This window comes from Physeter macrocephalus, chromosome 13 (assembly GCF_002837175.3).
Source record: "Physeter macrocephalus isolate SW-GA chromosome 13, ASM283717v5, whole genome shotgun sequence".
Taxonomy (NCBI): domain Eukaryota; kingdom Metazoa; phylum Chordata; class Mammalia; order Artiodactyla; family Physeteridae; genus Physeter; species Physeter macrocephalus.
The window spans coordinates 8,014,914-8,033,679 of record NC_041226.1 but is presented as its reverse complement, the minus strand read 5'-3'; the positions used below and the strand labels follow the sequence as shown (position 1 = coordinate 8,033,679).

The window sequence follows — 18,766 nt, the reverse complement described above, 5'->3', positions numbered from 1 at the left end:
CTGCTATTGATTCCTTCTAGAGAATTTTTAATTTCATTTATTGTGTTGTTCATCATTGTTTGTTTGCTCTTTAGTTCTTCTAGGTCCTTATTAAACGTTTCTTTTATTTCCTCCATTCTATTTCCAAGATTTTGGATCATCTTTACTATCATTACTCTGAATTCTTTCTCAGGTAGACTGCCTATTTCCTCTTCATTTGTTTGGTCTGGTGTGTTGCTCCTTCCTTGCTCCTTCATCTGCTGTGTGTTTCTCTGTCTTCTCATTTTGCTTAACTTACTGTGTGTGGGGTCTCCTTTTCGCGGGCTGCAGGTTCGTAGTTCCTGTTGGTTTTGGTGTCTGCCCTCAGTCAGTTGCCTTTATTTTTTTTAAACAAATCTTTGCATTTGCATCAAATTCCGTGTAAAGACCTTGAACTGCGTGGTCAAATTTATATTTATTCTTACCCTATTTCTAAGAAGCTGCTAGAAACTAAGTTCATTTTATTGGTAGTGATAATGAACCAAAAGAAAAGGTCTGGGTCTGGATTCAGTTAAGTTAGAGTTAAGCTCTAGGGACTCAGTCCTGGCCTGACATGCCCAGACCCTCTTCTGTGTGTTGGCAGCCCTGGGTTCACACAAGCCAACCTCACCTGAAGCCAGTAGCTTTCTCCAATCACTGAGGAAATGACCATGTCCATCCCCTGCTCTATCTGTCTTCTTATCTTGGGGTGCCTGGTGTTCACAAGAAACGCATACGTTCTTTCTAGAAATTAGGAAGTAGAAGTCAAAAAACAAGGGTGCATGTGTACTTCTTAGGATCTGACAAAGCAGTGATTCCCACCATATTTGGAGATTTTATTAATTTATAATCTCCCTCGCTGCTCCCTCACTGCAAAGCCTAACCAGGTTTCCAGAAATGTTTCCGATAAATTTGCAGGCATGAGGAAGCTCCAGGATACTGTCAACACAGGTTAGAAAATCAGCTCCCCCCAGGCTGCACTTTGTCACTCTTGCCTCAGAAATCGAAAGTTCCAGTCCATAATTATCACAGATAAGCACTGAGTCTCCTCTGTGTGCAGCCAGCATGGGAGCCAAAGTGAAAACTGGAGATGGCTGGTTTTTGTGTCACCGCCTTGCTGGATAAACAGCAACTTGGCTCTCACCCACATTTCCTCACTTACAAAGCAGAAAATCAGTCCAGGGGAGGATGCTGCCCCCTGCCTTCCCCCTCCCTCATCATTCCCTGTCCTCCCCCAGAGACCTGGCTTTCGGTCTGCAGAGGGCTAGTCTAGCGTTCTAAGGACCAAGGCAATCTGAGATTGGTTCTCCTCCACGCCCCAGCCCAGCACAAGCCCAGCGGAAATGTCCCTCCCATTGTTTAAATAATGCCACGTCTGTGTCCTGGCAGTTGTTTTTTGTTGTTTATTTGATCGGTTTCGTTTGGTTTAAATCCAATTCTGTCCAGTTCTATCTAATCTAAGCAAAGGGGTCATTGTTTACTCCCTAGGAAATTTTAAATACCGCAAACCAACAACCTCTTAACTTTTCCAGCCCCCGGAATCAAACTCCATGTCCTTCATTACTCAAGCACTTTTTCTAGGGAGACACATAACATAGAATGCCCCCCTTTGTTTAAAGGCCATGGAACAGCCATCATGTGATTTGGGGAACTGAACATTCTACACGGGCTTTGAGCATCAAACCTGTGGTCCACCAAGAGCAAGTGTTACATCTTTGGGGAATACATTTTGAACTAACCTTTGCATTAACCTATCCATCTTATTTTTCCTTCCCCTGTTTTCCTTTCTCCCAAATTATTTTGGGGGGCACTTTAGATAGAAACTACCTTATTTCCTCTTTGAGAAAAGATATAAATAAGCAAGTAAAGCAAGCCAGCTATTTGATACCTTCAATTAACTTTCACATAAACTAAACCAAGACCTTTGGGCTCATTAGATATTTAAGGCCGCCACCCTCCATCCACCATTGTGCAGGTTGGGCAGGTTGTGCACTGCACAATTCTAGAGGATGCCAATCGCTTCCACATTGTCTACTTGTACATTTATTATGACAAACTTCTGGGAAGGATTAGTAAATTGTCTTGAGTTAATGGTGGCTTCTTCTAAATTTGCACAAAAGTACAAGTTTAGGATAGCAGCAGGGCTGGACATGTTGCTCTAATCACAATTTTCATAATTTAAACTTGACCATCTTAAGCTTTGTGTCACAGAATCTCTTCATTTCATGGCTTTCCTCACAGCCAATGAGGACTGGGTTTCTCTACCTCCTTCCACAAGCATTACATAACTGTGAATCTTTTCAAGGCCACCCACAAATATTTCCTTATACCACTCCCTGTATGTTCATTAAAATGTTAAAATGGAGAGGTCTCTTATTCTTTCTTAAGAATCCTCCTGAGAGATCAATGCGGGTGGTATACTGGATACATCTGTGCATTACATTCTTAGAGAATTCTCAGCTTTCTGGTCACCAGCAAGCCAAATAACATCAGGGGCTCGGATGCTCTAACGAGCATTGCTTGTTACAGTGTGATCTGTTCCCGGCCCCTCCTGCCAAGAAGGACATTGTGACTTTGAATTATGAAGTGAGAAGGGAATCTGAATGACTCTGAATGAGACAAGCAGAGAATCAGGTCCACGAATCTGAATGAGGAAGGGCATGTTTGAGGAAGTCTATTTGGAATTTGTAGATCAATTCTTACTCTCTTGGTCTCATTTTAAGAGCATTATTTAGAAATAAGTGTAAGAAATGCTACCGCTATTACAGAACTTATGCCCGTGACTTTCCCCATATATCACTGAGCGGGAGGAAGAAGGGAAAATTGAGATATTTTCATATTGGAATTTGAGTTAATATAGCTGTTATCAGTCTGATTTCCTGGAAGAAACAATAAAGAGATATCTCTAAAATTGAAATTCAAAGGCCAGAGCATGAAACATAAAAGCATCTACAGAAGCATTTATTTTCTTTACCTTAGTTTTCTCATCTATAAAATGGGGATGGGATAAGTACCGCATAGGCAGGATGGCCAGGCATCCTAGTTATGCCTGAGTCAGTTCTAGTTTACACCTTTACCCCAGCATACTTATCACAGTTTCTGCTTTCATGCTCAGAAATGGTCTCCCTTGGATGATCTGCCCTACTGGGCTGCTGGCCAATTATTCACATTAGCACCTGCCTGACAGAACTGCTTGATACATGGTAGGCAATATTATATATCATCATCTTCACCACTCTGGTCATTTTTGCAACCCCTGCAGGCTCAGAGATCACTTCCTGCTCAGACAGGAAGTATGAAATAAGACTCAGAGACAGATGGCTTCTGCCGTAGGATCACTTAGAGGTTTGCTCTGCAGGCTTGTGCTGTGCTCATGGCCTCACACACCACGCTTCCAGCCTTGCACAAGCTGACATCCGCCCTGCTCTCTCCACGCCCAACTTCTACCTCATCAGCAGGCTACAGTCCGCAGCCCAGCAAGGCAGAACCAAACCCAAACATTTACATACCTACCTTTCGAGGAGTCCTTTTTGGTCTGTACATTAATAAAGAATAGCATTGGTTTGCTCAGTATAGTTTCCCGGTAGTCTTTATAAGCGCAGTAGTTGGTCAGTTCCACATATCTATGAAAAAAGAAGAGATGAGTACAAGTGCGATGTACCTTCCCATCGAGGTCAGGAAGGGGATGTACTGGACAGGTGCCTACTACAACCTCAGACCCTCTGAGGGAAGTCCCCTAAAGTGTCCTTTGGGAGGCAACCATATCTTGTACCAAATAAATAAATCCCCTCCCCCGATCAGCTGACAGATCAGCATGCAAACTAAAGGTGGCCCTGGTCCTGGGGGTACCTGGCACCAATGCCTGGCCCTCAAGGGCAGCCTGTACCAGATGATGACTCGTACCTTCTATCTTTGGGCTGTAAGCGTTCATTTGAAGCTACCGGAGCCCTATGTCTCTCTGGGTTGAGAATGAATTATACTCAATAAGTGGAATTTTCTGGGTCTTCTCCAGTGTAGTCATCCTCACTGGTGGGTCTGAAATTTTCCTCTCCTTCTCTAATCCAGGATAAACCCAGATGGCTCCATTGATTAGACAATCAACCAATATGCATATGAACCAATTCACATCTCCCTGATTGTGAGCTTGTGCAATTTAAAAAAAAAAAAACAAAACAAAACTAATGTTGGATTTCTGCCCGGGGCCCTATTACATTTAGCCTCCTTGGTTTCAGTTCATTATTCCAGCCCAGGAAGATCTTTTTGCTTTTTGACTCTGTCCTCTAATATGTCAACTTTCTCTCCCTCCTCTGCACATTTTCCAAGCAGCCTTTCTGTGTCTCTACCTGCATGGCTGATTTTTTAAAAAGACAGATGAAAGTGCACATTGGCTTCCTTCAAGAAGACGGCTAATTTTCTAACCAGACCCAAGCTCAGAAGCGGCGTGGACACGGCCAGGCGGAGTGGCATCCGGCATGCTGGGGGATGCGGATACCCCAGTCCCTCTTCAGGACACAGCGGCTTCCCCACTCACGGGCACTACAGCAAGGTCTGCATGGACTGAATGGGCTGCTTTTGCTAAAGGGCCGCATGTTGGCTTCTGACATCTAGTCCCCGGCAGAGACGGCTCCCCCGTTTCTTTGTGGCTTCTTGTCCTTCCAGAGCCTGACATGAAAATAAGAGCCCTGGGACAGCGTCCGCAGCGGAGAGCTCTGGCCGCAAAGTCCCCTCAGCCTCCTTCCCCTTCGTCCTCTTCCCACAGCCCATTTAGAGGGGCCGGAGCACAAGACGGGGACCCAGGCCTGGGTCAAGAGCGGTGGGAGAATATCCACCCCCCGAGTCAGGAAAACACAGCTTCCACTGTCTGCCTCCAGCTTGGTTTCTTAGAAATCTGTGTCATTATCCTTTTTCCTTGGATTGTCAGATCTGATTTTTTTTTTTAACATCTTTATTGGAGTATAATTGCTTTACAATGGTGTGTTAGTTTCTGCTTTATAACAAAGTGAATCAGCTATACATACACATATGTTCCCATATCCCCTCCCTCTTGCATCTCCCTCCCTCCCTCCCTCCCTATCCCACCCCTCTAGGTGGTCACAAAGCACCGAGCTGATCTCCCTGTGCCATGCGGCTGCTTCCCACTAGCTAGCTATTTTACATTTGGTAGTGTGTCTATGTCCATGCCACTCTCTCAACTTCGTCCCAGCTTACCCATATATATGGAATCTAAGAAAAAAAAGAAACAAATGTCAGATCTGATTTTGAGAGCTTTTAAAACCTGACCCCCGATGGAGCATCTAAAATGCTTCCTGCCTTCTATTTCACCAGGCTTTTAATATAGCGTCCATCTCTCATCCCTGGGCACGTGGGTAGTTAGGGGGCTGGTCCTGCGGTGGGGAGGGGGACAGAGGCCGGTGCACCCAGGGAAGGAGAGTGGGTGCAGGTGTCGCTGTTCAGGGGTGTGGGCGCGAGGGGAGAGGAGGGTGGGAATGGAGAAGGGGGTTAGCAGTGGAATGGACTGGGTATGATAATGCAGACGCAGACCAGGGATTCCCTATGGTTCTCCCTCCCTCCGTGCCTCCCCTACCCCCATCCTCCTCTGGGCAGAACAGTGCACTGTGAGGATGGGGTAAAGGGGGACCTGGCGGGAGTGGCACTGTGTCCCACATCAGCAGAGGGGAGAATTTTCCTGTTCTTCTTTGTCCCAACTGACCAACTGCCGAAAGGTACTGGAGAAAGGAAGCGAAGGAGAAGGAAGGAGAAAGGGAACCGCGATGTGCTGGGTTCACTCACTCTCATTCATTCATTCAGCAGCATTCACTAAGCACCGGATGGTGTGCTGACATGTGCCTTGCACATCTGAGGAGCTCAGGGCCCAGGAAGTGGGGATGGGGTAGCAGGGTGGCAGTACAGGGGTCCCTTGTGCGCCCCACCCTTCCGCCACCCATCTATTCGGCTGTCAAGGACCTGGCCCAGGTAGGCAGAGAGACCTGGGCGGTGGTAGAGGAGAGGCCGGCCCGTGAGGCCTGTGGTTGCAGGGGGGGTGTGGGGAGGAGCAGGGGGAGAAAGCAGGAAGAAGCGCCTTTAGCAAAAGAAGAAAAGGGCAAGTCTGATTGGACTAAACCTCAAAGAGATAGATGCATGATGCTGGCTGGGGGTCGGGTACCACCTGTGATCCATCCAAAGCAATTTTCACATTCTCCCACCTTGGGTATCATGGAGTTAATTTATAGTCATTTAAGCACTTAATATTTCCCTCAAAGCGATTGCTCTGCTTTCTCAATATCCATGGTCTGACTGTCACTCTCTAGGGCATGGACATGGTGCATGTGTGTGTATAGGACACCCAGAAAATCTGCAGTTTTGAATCCTATTCTGATGACCCAAATGACAGTGCAATACTTGCCTCTGCCTACAAAATCGACTGACATCTCATTGGAGGTATCACTGGCAGGAGAAAGATAAAAATCTCAACTTGGAAATGATCACTGGTTGGAAAAATCATCAGTTTTCCACCAAATTCTGTGGAAGGCTTTTTGGACTGCTATAGGGCTCAGAGAGCTGTTATTTGGCCTGATCAGAGAAGGGAGACTGGGCGGGGGAGGGGAAAGGGGGCATCTTCTGGAGAGTTACATATTGAGTTTAATGCATAACCCATCCATGAGTCACCTCTTTTGGAGTCTGAATTTAATAAGATATCCTGAATCATAAGACTATGCTTAACATAATTTAATCCTCCTTTGATGATTTAGAGGCACTTTTAGGAGCTTAACGGGGCTGTAAACATCATCACAGAGCATCGCCAGTTATCACTGTACCACAGATGTGGGAAAAGGCTGCTCACGCGAGAGCTCTGATAACACAATTTACAGACAAGAGATTGTGGCAAGATCCCTACTTAACTCTCTGTTTAAACCAGGTCACAAATAAGAACTACTTCCTTAATTCATCCATCCCCAGCCTCCCAGTTAGGTCCAATCGTTAAACACCTCAAAACTGCAGCGGGATAAATACATGCGAGCATCCCTTTGGAATTCACTGGCATGAAATTTGGATATGAAATCACTAAAGTGCAAAGATTGAGGACCTAGTTGCTAAATCTCACAGGTCTTTAAGTACCTGACATTCAACCACCGGTTTTGTTTTAAGATGAGCCTGACCAGACGGCCTCAGGGACCAGTTATCTCATCTTCAATCATGCATATTTATGAATTACTCATGCAAATATTGCTTCTGTGTCCTGGATATTTATTCTATTCGCTCAAGTTATCATTAGGGATGAGAAGCAAACAGTTTAAGATAGTTCCTTTAAACTCTCATTTCTTCATTGCTTTTATCCTGGCCCCAAAATGCTGCTAGGCTGGAACTTTCTACGCCTGGCTTTAATCCAAAGATTGAAAGGCAGAACAATGTGATAAGAAGCATAGTGATTCGAAATAAGAAGATTTAATTCACGTTCTAATTGACTGGCTGTGTGAACTCAGTCCCAGAGCCACACCTCATTATGACCTTCAGTGAGTTACTTAACCCACTGAACCCATTCCCTCATCTGTAAAAGGGATATAACAGTATTGCCTTCCATTTGATGATGTAATGCAGTGCCAGTCACATAGACATGCGTACTTGGGCCCATAGTAGATGCTCAACAAACATTATTAGTGTCTTTAATTCTGGCCAACTCCGCTGGCCCTAGGGTGAAGTTCTGTAAGCTTCTGACACACAACCAGGGCTGTGTTCATTTGAGTTACCAGGAAAGGAGGACTATATGAATATCTGAAAAATAAGTAGGGGTTTCTCTTTCCTTGCTCCAATTTCTTTCCTCATCTTTTCAGTTTGGAAGGCTAGAGGGAGCAGCTTAACGAAGGCAACACCTGAAAGATGGGACCAAGATAGAACATTGAATTTTTGCTTCTAGCAAATCAGGAGTAGCTGAAAGATCACCCACCCTCTAAGATGCCAACCCTTCTCCAGAGTTTTCTTCAAATTTTACATCATCTTTAGCATGATTTGAAAAGCTGCTCCAAATTTCCCTGGCCCCTGATAATTGAATGCTCAAAGACAAATAGGAATTCAAACACACGGCTCCCATCTCTGTGTGTGTGTGTGTGTATGTGTGTTCATTTTTTAAAGTATGGAGGAAGGAGCAGATAAAAAGAGAAATATATTGGAATGGTCCTTGTGTAAAAGGGCCAGAAATTGCTAACAGCTTCCACAATCCTTTGCTGTGACTAAGCAAAAGCTTACAGGGACATTCTTTCCAGCGTTCACTTGTTAGTTTTATGCAAAGCCTTCCCTACACATTTAAACAATTCCTTCTGTTCACGCCCTCACCTCCTTCTTCTGCCCCAACTCTAGTTAAATAAGCAAAAATTTCAGATTTATCACTCTAACGTCTGTAACTCTAATCAACAATACACGTGTTCATTCATTCATTCCTTCGTGCAAGAAACATTTACTGAGCACCTACTATGTGCTGGGCACTGGGGATACAAAATGAAGAAAGAAACAGTCCCACTTTCCAGAAGCATATAGTCTACTGGGGAGACAGCTAAGAAAATGTATCATTTCTATATGAAATGATACACATCTAAGGCCTTGCTGCTTAAAGTCTGATCATTGGACCAACAGTACTGATATCACGGGGGAGCTTTTGCAAACCTGCAGAATCCTGGGTCCCTCTCCGAATGTATTTGATCGAAAATCTGTATTTTCACAAGATCCTCAGGAGACCTACAAGCTTCTTTAAAGTTTGAGAAGCACTGGTCTAAGCCACGGTCCCTGTTTTTCAGAGGCATACAAACGAGTTAATCATTCAAACACACACATGCCAGAGGAATGCACAGTTCTCTGCGCTCAGGCGTCCACAGGGCTATGTCCTAGTCATGTAAATAAGAAGGAGCAAAGCCAAGGGGCGTGGAGCTAGAACCACTTACTGAGCTGGGACAGGAACAGAGGAGGGATTGTTCCATGGGGCCAAACAGACTGCCAATGGGAGGGCAGAAGCAGGAGGGACATGGGGACCCCGGGGGGAGGCTTGGTTTAGCTAAGCCTTGCAGACTGCAAGTGGAGGCATCCGGGCCCACAGGCAGGCATTTGCAAGGACCGGAGTGTAGCTGGAAGGGCAAAGCAAGTCTCCCGAGGAAGAAGGCAGCACAGGCTAGTGCCCTTTGTTTTGAATCACCCGATTGGGGTTTGATTCCTGTCTCTGTGACTTCAGCAAGTTTCTTAACCTTGTTGAGATGTACTTCCTCACCTGTAAAATCTGGCTGATAAGAGGTACCCCATGAGGCGGCTGAAAGACTAAATAGTGTGTGTGAAGCACTTGGCGTTGGGGTTGCTTGGTAGGTAGATAAGCTGACATTTGTCCCATGATGAATACGTACCAATGACTGTTTTGAGAACTTCATACATTTTAATTGTGAACAACAACCCTATAAGGTTGTTGGCACTATTATTCCCATTTTACAGCTGAGAAGACTGAGTCACAGAGATTAAGTAACTTTCCCCAGTCACTCAGCTAGTAAGCGGCAGAATTAGGAATTCAAACCAAGGCAGCCTGGTCCTGGCACTCATGCTTGTCCACACTTACTCCGAACTGAATCCCGTAAAAATCATAGCTCGACACGTGAGAGATTATGACTTCATCAATATCACTATGAGTCCTGTTTAGGGGCTGCTGTCCTGGGCAGGTCATCAAATCCAAGACTCAGACATGGGGACCAAAGCAGAGGACAGGTCGGGAGCTTGCTGAGGGCAACAGCAAGGGTGGCCGGGCTGCCTACAGGGATGTTTCTGACAGGTGGCCGGGGTCACAGACCCAGAGCCCAAGCACCGCCCCCCAGTGAAAATCTAAGTATGATCCAACCCTGACTCTCCTCCCCTGTGCCCCCTGCCCCAGGCAGCTGATCTCGAGGTAGGTGTGACTGTCACCCAGCTAACAGCTGGTCAGATCTGGGCAGAAGCAGGTCACAGCACTGCTTTAAGTGGCTTCCTTCAAACCACTGGACTTACTTTCTCTTTTAGGCTGATTATATAAGATGTGTACTGGCTGACGTCATTCCAGTTATCAATTTGAGGTTCCGGAAATCTATAAGAAAGCCGCTGCGGCCTATAGGAAGCCAGAATTACTCCAGGTTCGAGGCAGTTTGCTGACGGGGTGGGCTGTATTGTTAGCTAACGCTGTGGAGAGGCCCCGGTCCCTCAGCTCACCAGCAGCTCACCCAGGGAAATTATTTAATCTCTCTGAGTCCTAATTTTCTCATCTGTAACAAAGGGAAACAGACAATGGTGCCGACTTTGTCAGCTTTTGTGAGATAATAGCTGTGAAATACTTTGCACCCATTGCTGGTACCCAAGTAAGCATTAGTGGCCACCATTATTATTGTTCTTATTTTTATTACCCAAGGAGCTTCTTTTTAAAAAAATTTTATTTTCTTTTTTCCAAGCAGCCTCTTTCATGCTAGAGGACCACTGAAAACAGGGAATTAGAGCTCCTCTTTGTCAAATGTTTGCCATTACATCCCACTAAAAGGCTGCATTATAGGAAAAAAGGTAAGGGTGTGTGTGTGTGTGTGTGTGTGTGTGTGTGTGGTAGTTAATGGTAATTTGCACCCGGAACCCTGAGCAAGTTTCCTTTGTAACTTGGGTGGGAATCCTGAGCTTGAAAGAAAAAAATAGCAGTAAAGATCTTGCCATAAATGCCCGACAGGGGGACAAAGAATTTTAAAGCAGGCTCTCAGGACTGGGTGCCATCACTAGACCTTCCCATCACCCTTGTTTTCCTGAGGCTTATTTAGCAGGTACATATTTAGGAAAATGTTCCAGTATTACAAAACAAACCAGAATAAGTAGAACCACTGAAACCTCCTCTTACTCTCTGAGCAGGTGAATCGTATGAATGTCAGGGTCAGTAGCTCTTAGCTTCTTGGGGTTCTCTGGGAAAGGACCTCAGCACACACTTCTGAGGCCACGCAAAGAAATCCTGCTTATCCTGTGGGCTTATCCCACACCAAAATATTTGTTGAATGATTAAAAGAAAACCAAAAAAACTAAGTAAAGAGGAAGGATTCTTAACCTGGATCCAAGCATCTCATAAACTACCTGCTTGGTCAGCAACATTAGGTGTATCTCGACCTTTCTGGGGAGAAGGTCTACCTACGATTCTCAAAAGCTTGATGGTCCAAAATGATTAAGAATCACCACTCTGTGTTTCTTACTCTCCAGCCATCGCGGCGGCTACTCTTGGTTGGGGACCATCCCACACCTAAGGCAGGAATATGGGCCACAAAGAAGACAAAAAAGCCACCGGAGTCCATCACCTCTAGGCCCCAAGGTGTTATAAAAAGTGGAAAGTACATGGTGGGGTACAAGGTGACTCTGAAGATGATAGACTAGGAAGGCAAAACAAAAGTGGCCATCCTCGCCAATAACTGCCTGACCTCGAGGAAATATGCCACGTCGGCCAAAACCGGTGTCCAGGACCACAGGGGCAATGACACTGAATTGGGTAAAGGCTGAAAGAAATACTACAGAGTATGCAAGGGGCTGTCACTGAGCCACGTGCTTCTGGGGTCTTTAGAAGTGTGCCAGAACTGACTGGTAAAAAGGAACCCATGTAAAATTCTTCTTCAGCTAAACTGGCTAGAGCTTATTGAAGGAAGGAAGGGAGGGAGAGAGAGAGAGAGAGAGAGAAAGAGAGAGGAAGGACGGAAGAGAGAAAGAAAGAAATGAAGTACCGCTTTTTGAGCACTATTTTGAGAGAGGAAGTTGTATGCTATCTCCAGACCAAAGACAACTGGGTAAATCTGTGTCAGTTTGAGAAGCAGCAACTTCAGACATCTGTATTCAACTCTGCACCCCACTCCTGATCCATGAGAGCAAAACCTCTCACTGCTGTCCACAGCCATCTTCCCCCTCTTTCTAGAAGGCTTTCCCCATTCAGACCAGGTTCCCTCCCAGTCGTCCTTCAGGATTGTACACCCAGGTATAAGACGCTGCTCCGCTTGCATAGTATGTTCCCTGAGAGGAAGACAGGTTGTTCCTTCCATCTCCCCAATTATTCTCAGGGGCGCCTTGGTACTCCCAGGGTACAAAAGCCCTCACACGATTGCTTAGACAACGAGAACCTTGTATTTGCTGATTCCTGTTTGCACCCTGGTCTGTGTCACCTGGTCATTGTTTATTCTGGACTCTAAACTGCCAGGGGAACACTGCTGTTTAATTTGCCTTCGGGGAGGAGGTGTTCAAAGCAAGAGTTGAACAACCAGACTTCAAAACCATTTTAAGCTTTGCAGCATTGTTTGCTGAGACTGGGAGAGCGGACTCTGTCAAAGCCTAACCTATAGCTTCAATTAATTTTGGACATTTTTATTTTTCATACTCTGTTAATACAATGGTTATCTTCTTTTAACATCTTTGCAAATCCCATTTCTAACTCAGTTCCTCCCACCGTCCCCTGCTTATGGCTTGGAATTTTCAATTCACTAAGAAAGGGAGAAATTCTTGCTGGGAATGGTTTTGCAGGCCCTCAAAGCCCTCACTATCTTTGTGTGGAAAAGCAAGGTTTTCCCCAGCAGCTTTGAAGAAGGTATTTTAAACATCTCATTTTGTGTGCTTCCCCCTCTTGGCTCCATCGCACCAACAGGGTGACCCCGGCCCTTGTCTTTCCCCTGAGCAAAGGCTTTCTATCTTAATAGCTGGCCAGCTTCCCCACCTCTGAACCAACCTCTAGACTGCGCTGCCCGCTTCCCAGCACTCAGCTCTGCAACACAAATATAAGCACCACCACCCGCCCCCCACCCCCGGCCCCATGACCTCTGTGACCTCTGGTCACAGGGTGACCTCTGGGAGCAAGAGGCACAGAATGCAGTGAAGCTCCCTCCTCCTTTACCCCATCAAAGCCTGCTTCCGATACACTACATCCCTGCTGGCTTCCAGTCTGCTAGGAAGTGCTTCAGGCACTTTGGCCACCACAGTTAAGCATCCTGTGGCCCTCCATCAAATTCGGTTTGGCCCAAGCTCTGTCCCCGGATCCTGGAAGCCACACTTATCCCTCTCATTTTCCCAGAACTGAACTGCCCACTCGACAGCCTCGGCGGCCCTGGGGTGGACTTCACGGGTCTTTGGTCCCTTCTCAGCCACCGTTTATTGATTTATTTTCCGAAAACTCACTGAGGCCAAAGATGGGAAACTTTACACTTCTGCACGCTTCTCCCCGGCTCTCCTCACTGGATAAAGCTCCTAGGGCGCAGAAGAGAACATCCTCTCCCCTTCCCTTCCCCCAAGTCTAAAGCCAGGGTGTGAGTCTCTGCTTAGCAAACATCCCCAAAGGGTGTGCCCCCAGTTTGAGCTCATTTGATCCAGTTAAGGAGCCAGAAGGAAGAATCATCCGCCAGTTCACGCACTCCCCACCCTGCTCTCCCTCAGGCGCCTGCCCTGATGCCCTCCCGGGGCAGCTTGGACAGCTGCAGAATGTCAGTGACAAGGGCAGAGAAAGCCAGGGCCGGGGGCGGGCCGGGGGCGGGCCGGGGCGGGGGAGGTGTTGTGCGGGGAGCTTTGCACCTCCGAGTCACGTTAGCAATGAGAAAAATCTAAAAGGGTGATGAAGGAGGCGATCCAGGCTGGATCTCAGGAAGTGAGGCCAGAGGACCCGGAGGAGCAGCGGGGTGCAGGCCTCGGCGGGGACCAGGCGGCGGGCCCACCCACCTCCTGATGTAGCTGCTGAGGCGGTAGAGCTGTCCGTCGAGGCGCACGAGGCCGTCGCTGAAGACGTTGAAGCCCCCGCGCGTGGCCGCGGGCTCCGCGGGGCCGGGGACCACCAGCTGGTCGCCGCGCAGCTGGAAGGAGCCGGGCTGCAGGCGCAGCAGCTGGGCCAGGGGCAGCAGGGCCAGCTCGCAGTCGCACGTCCACAGGCTGCGCAGCTCCCCCGACGAGATGGAGGTCAGGCTCGGCCTGGCCGCCGGCGCGCTCTCCACCCCCGCCATGGCCCGGCCCGCGCTCCTGCCGTCGATGGTCCCCGACAGGGGCCGGGCGCCCCGACTCGGTCGGCTCCGCGCCCGGGTCGCCGCTCAGGTGCTGCCCGGCCGCCTGCCCGCCGGCGAGGAGCGAAGCTCTGCAGCCACCGCGCGGAGAAAGCGGCCCGGGCGCCGCGCGGCCCTTTTATCCGCCCCGCGCCCCTCCCGGCCCGCGGGCACGACCCCAGACGCTCCGGGCGCGTCCCGGCATCTCAGGACTTGGCACGCTCCCGCCTGGCTGCGCCCGCTCGCAGCCAAGGGTTACTCATCCCCCTGGGGGGCGATGCTCCACGCCTGGGGCTGGGCCCGCCCCTGCCTGGACACTGCCTGGGGGGGAGGGGGACACGCTGCCGGTGGGGGACACTGCCGGAGTGGGGGGACACTGCCGGGGGGGGACCCTGCCGAGGGGGGGAGTGGGGACAGGCTGGGGCGGGTGGGGGAGAGTCCACCGGGGGTGCCAGGCCTGGCCCGCGGTGGGAAGGAGGGCGTGCAAGCTGCACGCCCTCCCCCAAGACACCACACCTCCTCGCACTGGTCAGAGGGAGGCGCGTCCCTCTCCCCGCTCCCCACCTGGGCCCGCCTCGTCCGGGCAGTGCTGGACCTCTGATCTCGGCTCCCACGCCCCGCCCCCAAGTTGGAGTCAGTTGCCAACCACTGTCTCCTAATCTCTTTCTGCTTTTTCCCTTCCAGATCATTTCCTGCGTTTCCCCCCTCTCAGCCTTTCCCGGCACCATTCCTTCCCCTGAATTTGCTGCCAGAATCTCAGCCTCTGTACACCGGTGCCCAATGGAATCTCGGAGATAGAGTTTTGGGTGAAGTAGAAAAGAATAGCTTTATTACTTTGCCAGGCAAAGGGGGACACAGCAGGCTCCTGCCCTCTGTGTCCCAACTTGATGAGGGGTTTTATAACAGTGGTTCAAGGGTGGGGCTGCTGAGAGGATGAGGGTGTGAGCAGGGCCTGCACTCCCTTAAACTCCTCTCAGGTGGCCGGTCTCCTCTTCTTGAGGAGCTTCTCTGGTCCCTTTCATCTCGCCTCAGGTGGTTTCTTGGCTGCTCCTCCCTTGATTGGCAACTGTTCCAATCTGCCCTTTGGAAATCCCGGAAGGTCATGGAGGCTGGAGTCTTGCGTACAAGAAATGGGGGGGGAAAGGCCTCCGTGCCTGGGAGCCCCCAGGGCCCCTCTCGGTTTCAGATTCCCTTCCTTGTAGAAATCCCACTGATCTTTGAGTCACTCTTCCATAATGACTTCGTGAATCCCCCATGGATTTCACCACTTTCCTCTACTTGATTCTCCTGCATGGCGGACCACAGGCGCCGTGTGCCCAGCGGCGGGGGCAGAAGGGACCCAGCGGTCCTCCCCATCCCCCGCCTCCGCAGAGACTGAGCCCCTCGAGTCCTGGAACACGTTCAGGCGTTCAGCTGGTAGATATTTGAGAGCAAGCTGTGGCGCATTCTGTGCACAGACTGACTGTGCCCGGTCTCCTGAGGTATGAACGGAGGACTTTTCCCGTTCAATTTAATTGAACAACTATTTACAAGACTTCTACCAGGAGACAGACAGTAAGCTAAATTCTGAGAAGAGTAGAACGAATAAACACAAGCCCAGCCCTTGCCTAACTTACCATCCAATAGAGGGGTGGATGGGCCTTCCAGCGATTCTGATGCACTGAATGAAAATCTCTGCTGAGGATAAACCTGGATTTATGGGAGGAGAATCCAGCCCAGTGCCGGAGCTGGGGAGGCTTCTTCAAGTACTGTAGTTTAGGACTGACTCGAAGCCAGATCCGAAAGTTTGAGTAGAACTTAGAGAATATCTTTAACTTGTCTTTGTGTATCCCCACCAGGACGCTGCATAGGTTGAATCATGTGGAATGAAGAGTCTTTCTGTCACCCCTCATTAAATCTTAGACTATAAATGAGCTCCATTCACTCCTTTCTCCAGACATGGGTCCCTTTGCCCCAGGATCCGTCCCCACGACTGAGTCTCTCTGAGCAAATCTAATTTGCCCAGCATGCATTGATACTCAATCAGTCTTTTGCGGGAGGAAGGGGGAGTCTGCCTGTGAAACAAACACTCACGGGAATTCTTTCACAGAATGAAGTCTGAGGATCACTGCACTGAGGGTTTATGTAGAGGGGGCTGAGGCTGTAGGTAAGACCCAGAGGCTGGGCTGTTCACGGGAGGGAGGTGGCACCAGGAGTAGACCCGTGACAGCCTACTCAGGTGTTCATTCTCACCCCAAACACCGATGTACCAAAAAACCCCAAACAACAAAACACAAAGGACTCGATCGAGATGAGCGCTGTACTAGATGTATGGACTAAGTACTATGAGAACAAGGTCAAGGGAGTGGTTGGTTCTGCCTGGCAGGTCCCAGGAAGGGTTCTCAGAGGAGGTAACAAATGGGCTGGACTCTGAGGGCCAGGCGCACCCTCAATAAGAAGCTAGGAGAGAAGATCCTGGACCAACCGATGCAAAGAGAGAAATCATGGTCTATTTGGGGAAGGGGGGAAAATTGTGTGGCCAAAGCAGGCAATGCCTATTTAGGGTGAGAGGGTGAGTTTTGTAAGAGATGAGACCAGAAAGGGAAGCTGGAGCCAGATTGTGACAGGCCCTTTGAGTTGTCTAAGAATTAGGATTCTTAGGGCACTGGGGAGCCTTTGAGTGCTTTGAAGGAAGGAAGTGGTATAATTATGCCTGAATTTAGATAGATACCTTCGGTTATGGCCACGTAGAAGAGGTTTTGAAACAGGAAGACTGGAGACAGAGACCAGGGAGGAGATTGATGCAACGGTCCAGGTAAGATTTAATGAAGGTCTGACACAGCAGCTGTGGGCATGGAGATGACAGGATGCATTGGGGACATTTTTGAACTAGAGTCAGCAGGATTTCATGAGCTAATCAATGGAAGAGGAAAGGGCGAGGCAAAGGAGTAGAGAGACATTTAGTCTCTCTCGCTTGGGTACCTCCAGGGTGATGCCATTAATGAAGTCAGGGGTCGTGGCAGAGGAGTCGATTTGGGAGGGAATATGGTGAGTACAGGTGGAGACGTACTGATTTTGAGCTACTTATGGACCACCCAGCTGGACAAGCCCAGGAGGCAGCTAGTGAGCTGGGTCTGGAGTTTTGTAGAGAAGATAAGATTAATGATTGAAATTTGAAAGCCATTAGCTCAAAGACAGAGATCAAAGCCAAAGAAGTGGATGGAAACACATAGCTAATAGGTGAGGGGATAGAAATTTGAACCCAAGCCTTTAGTTTACTTTCACAAATGTTTGTTGAGCGCCTGCTATGTTCCAGGGCCAGTGGTTGCTGGAGATCCCAAGGTGAATGAATAGAGGATGGCCCTTTCTTTGCTTTTCCATAGTTCTCTGATTTTCCAATTTTTCTGCATTTTCCAAACGAATGTGTATTGTTTTGAACAGGAAAATGATGTGGAACATATTAAAAACATTACAATAATGTTCATTGTAATGCCAGCTAATGCTAATCAGTGGAGAGCTATAGAGATCTTTTCATTTGTAGTTTCTTTTTCTTTATATATATATAGACAATTCAAAAATTGTCTTTGTAAGTATTATTTTATTTTTTTTTAATTTTATTTATTTATTTTTGGCTGTGTTGGGTCTTTGTTGTGGCGCATGGGCTTCTCGTTGCGGTGGCTTCTCTTGTTGTGGAGCAGGGGCTCTAGGTGCACAGGCTTCAGTAGTTGTGGCACGCGGGCTCAGTAGTTGTGGCTCGTGGGCTCTAGAGCGCAGGCTCAGTAGTTGTGGCATACAGGCCTAGTTGCTCCGCGGCATGTGGGATCTTCCCGGACCAGGGCTTGAACACAAGTCCCCTGCATTGGCAGGCGGATTCTAAACTGCTGCGCCACCAGGGAAGCCCTGTATTATTTTAAGCCGCTGTGTTATTTTCCATCAAGTGGAGGTACTATTGTTTGTCTAGACATTTCTTTGCTCTTGATCTCTTATATTGTTTCCAGTTTTTTCTTATTATAAACAATGCTGTGATGAACATCTTTGCACTTTAATTTTTCTTATCCAAACTCTCAGAAATGGAATTATTGAGATAAGTGATATGACAACATGTGAGGCCGTTGAAACATGTACCATTGTTTTCCAAAAGAATTGTATCAAATTGTCTTCTCACCAGCAGTGAATTCTCATGGTTTCAAATCTTTGGTACCTCATAGCTATTTACATTTGTAGTTCTTAGATTACAAGTGAAGATAACAGCTTTGCTGTGATGTTACCATTCAAATTTAGAGGCTGTTCATAGCAGAACAATCACCCATGGGTGAGTCTGTGGCTATGTTCGCCGTTAAAGCAAGACAGTCAAGATCTTGCCATCCCCATATGCTCCATCTGGGGTGACTGTGCTTTGCTGACGTCACTGGCTTACAGGCTCGGTTACTCAGGTTTGGAGGTTCAAGTCAGCCAGACCCAGAGACCCTGATTCCAATTAACCAAACTCACAGCAGACTGAAAGCCAGCTCTCCACCACCACAACCCCCATCCTTGGATTTCCTGTCAGCCTACAAATACCTGCAAGTTTCTCCTTCTTAAACAAAAAATAATAATTTTTTGAACATTTTTATATCCCACCTCTCTTTTTAGCTGCTCTCCCATCTCTCGCCTTCTCTCTATAGTAGAACTCCCTGAAAGGATCTTCTAAATTCCAGGCTGCCATTCACTCTTCGAGACTTTACCACCCGACTTCCACCCCATCACATGACTGAAACGGACCTTCCGGTATCCCC

At 48.1% G+C, this 18,766-nt stretch overlaps 1 protein-coding gene and 1 pseudogene across 1 annotated transcript in view; one reads left to right on the top strand and one right to left on the bottom strand.

The window, feature by feature from the left end:
* Positions 1–14,080, bottom strand: part of MEDAG (mesenteric estrogen dependent adipogenesis) — a 21,463-nt gene extending 7,383 nt beyond the window's left edge. The window contains exons 1-3 of the mRNA XM_024126000.2: positions 13,699–14,080; positions 3,511–3,620; positions 629–741 (exon numbers count right to left, since the gene is read on the bottom strand). Coding sequence (XP_023981768.1) covers positions 629–741; positions 3,511–3,620; positions 13,699–13,976 — 501 coding nt within the window. The 5' untranslated portion in view covers positions 13,977–14,080. The remainder of the gene's footprint in view (positions 1–628; positions 742–3,510; positions 3,621–13,698) is intronic.
* LOC114487491 (60S ribosomal protein L30-like) lies at positions 10,368–12,688 on the top strand (annotated as a pseudogene).
* Positions 14,081–18,766: the final 4,686 nt, after the last annotated feature.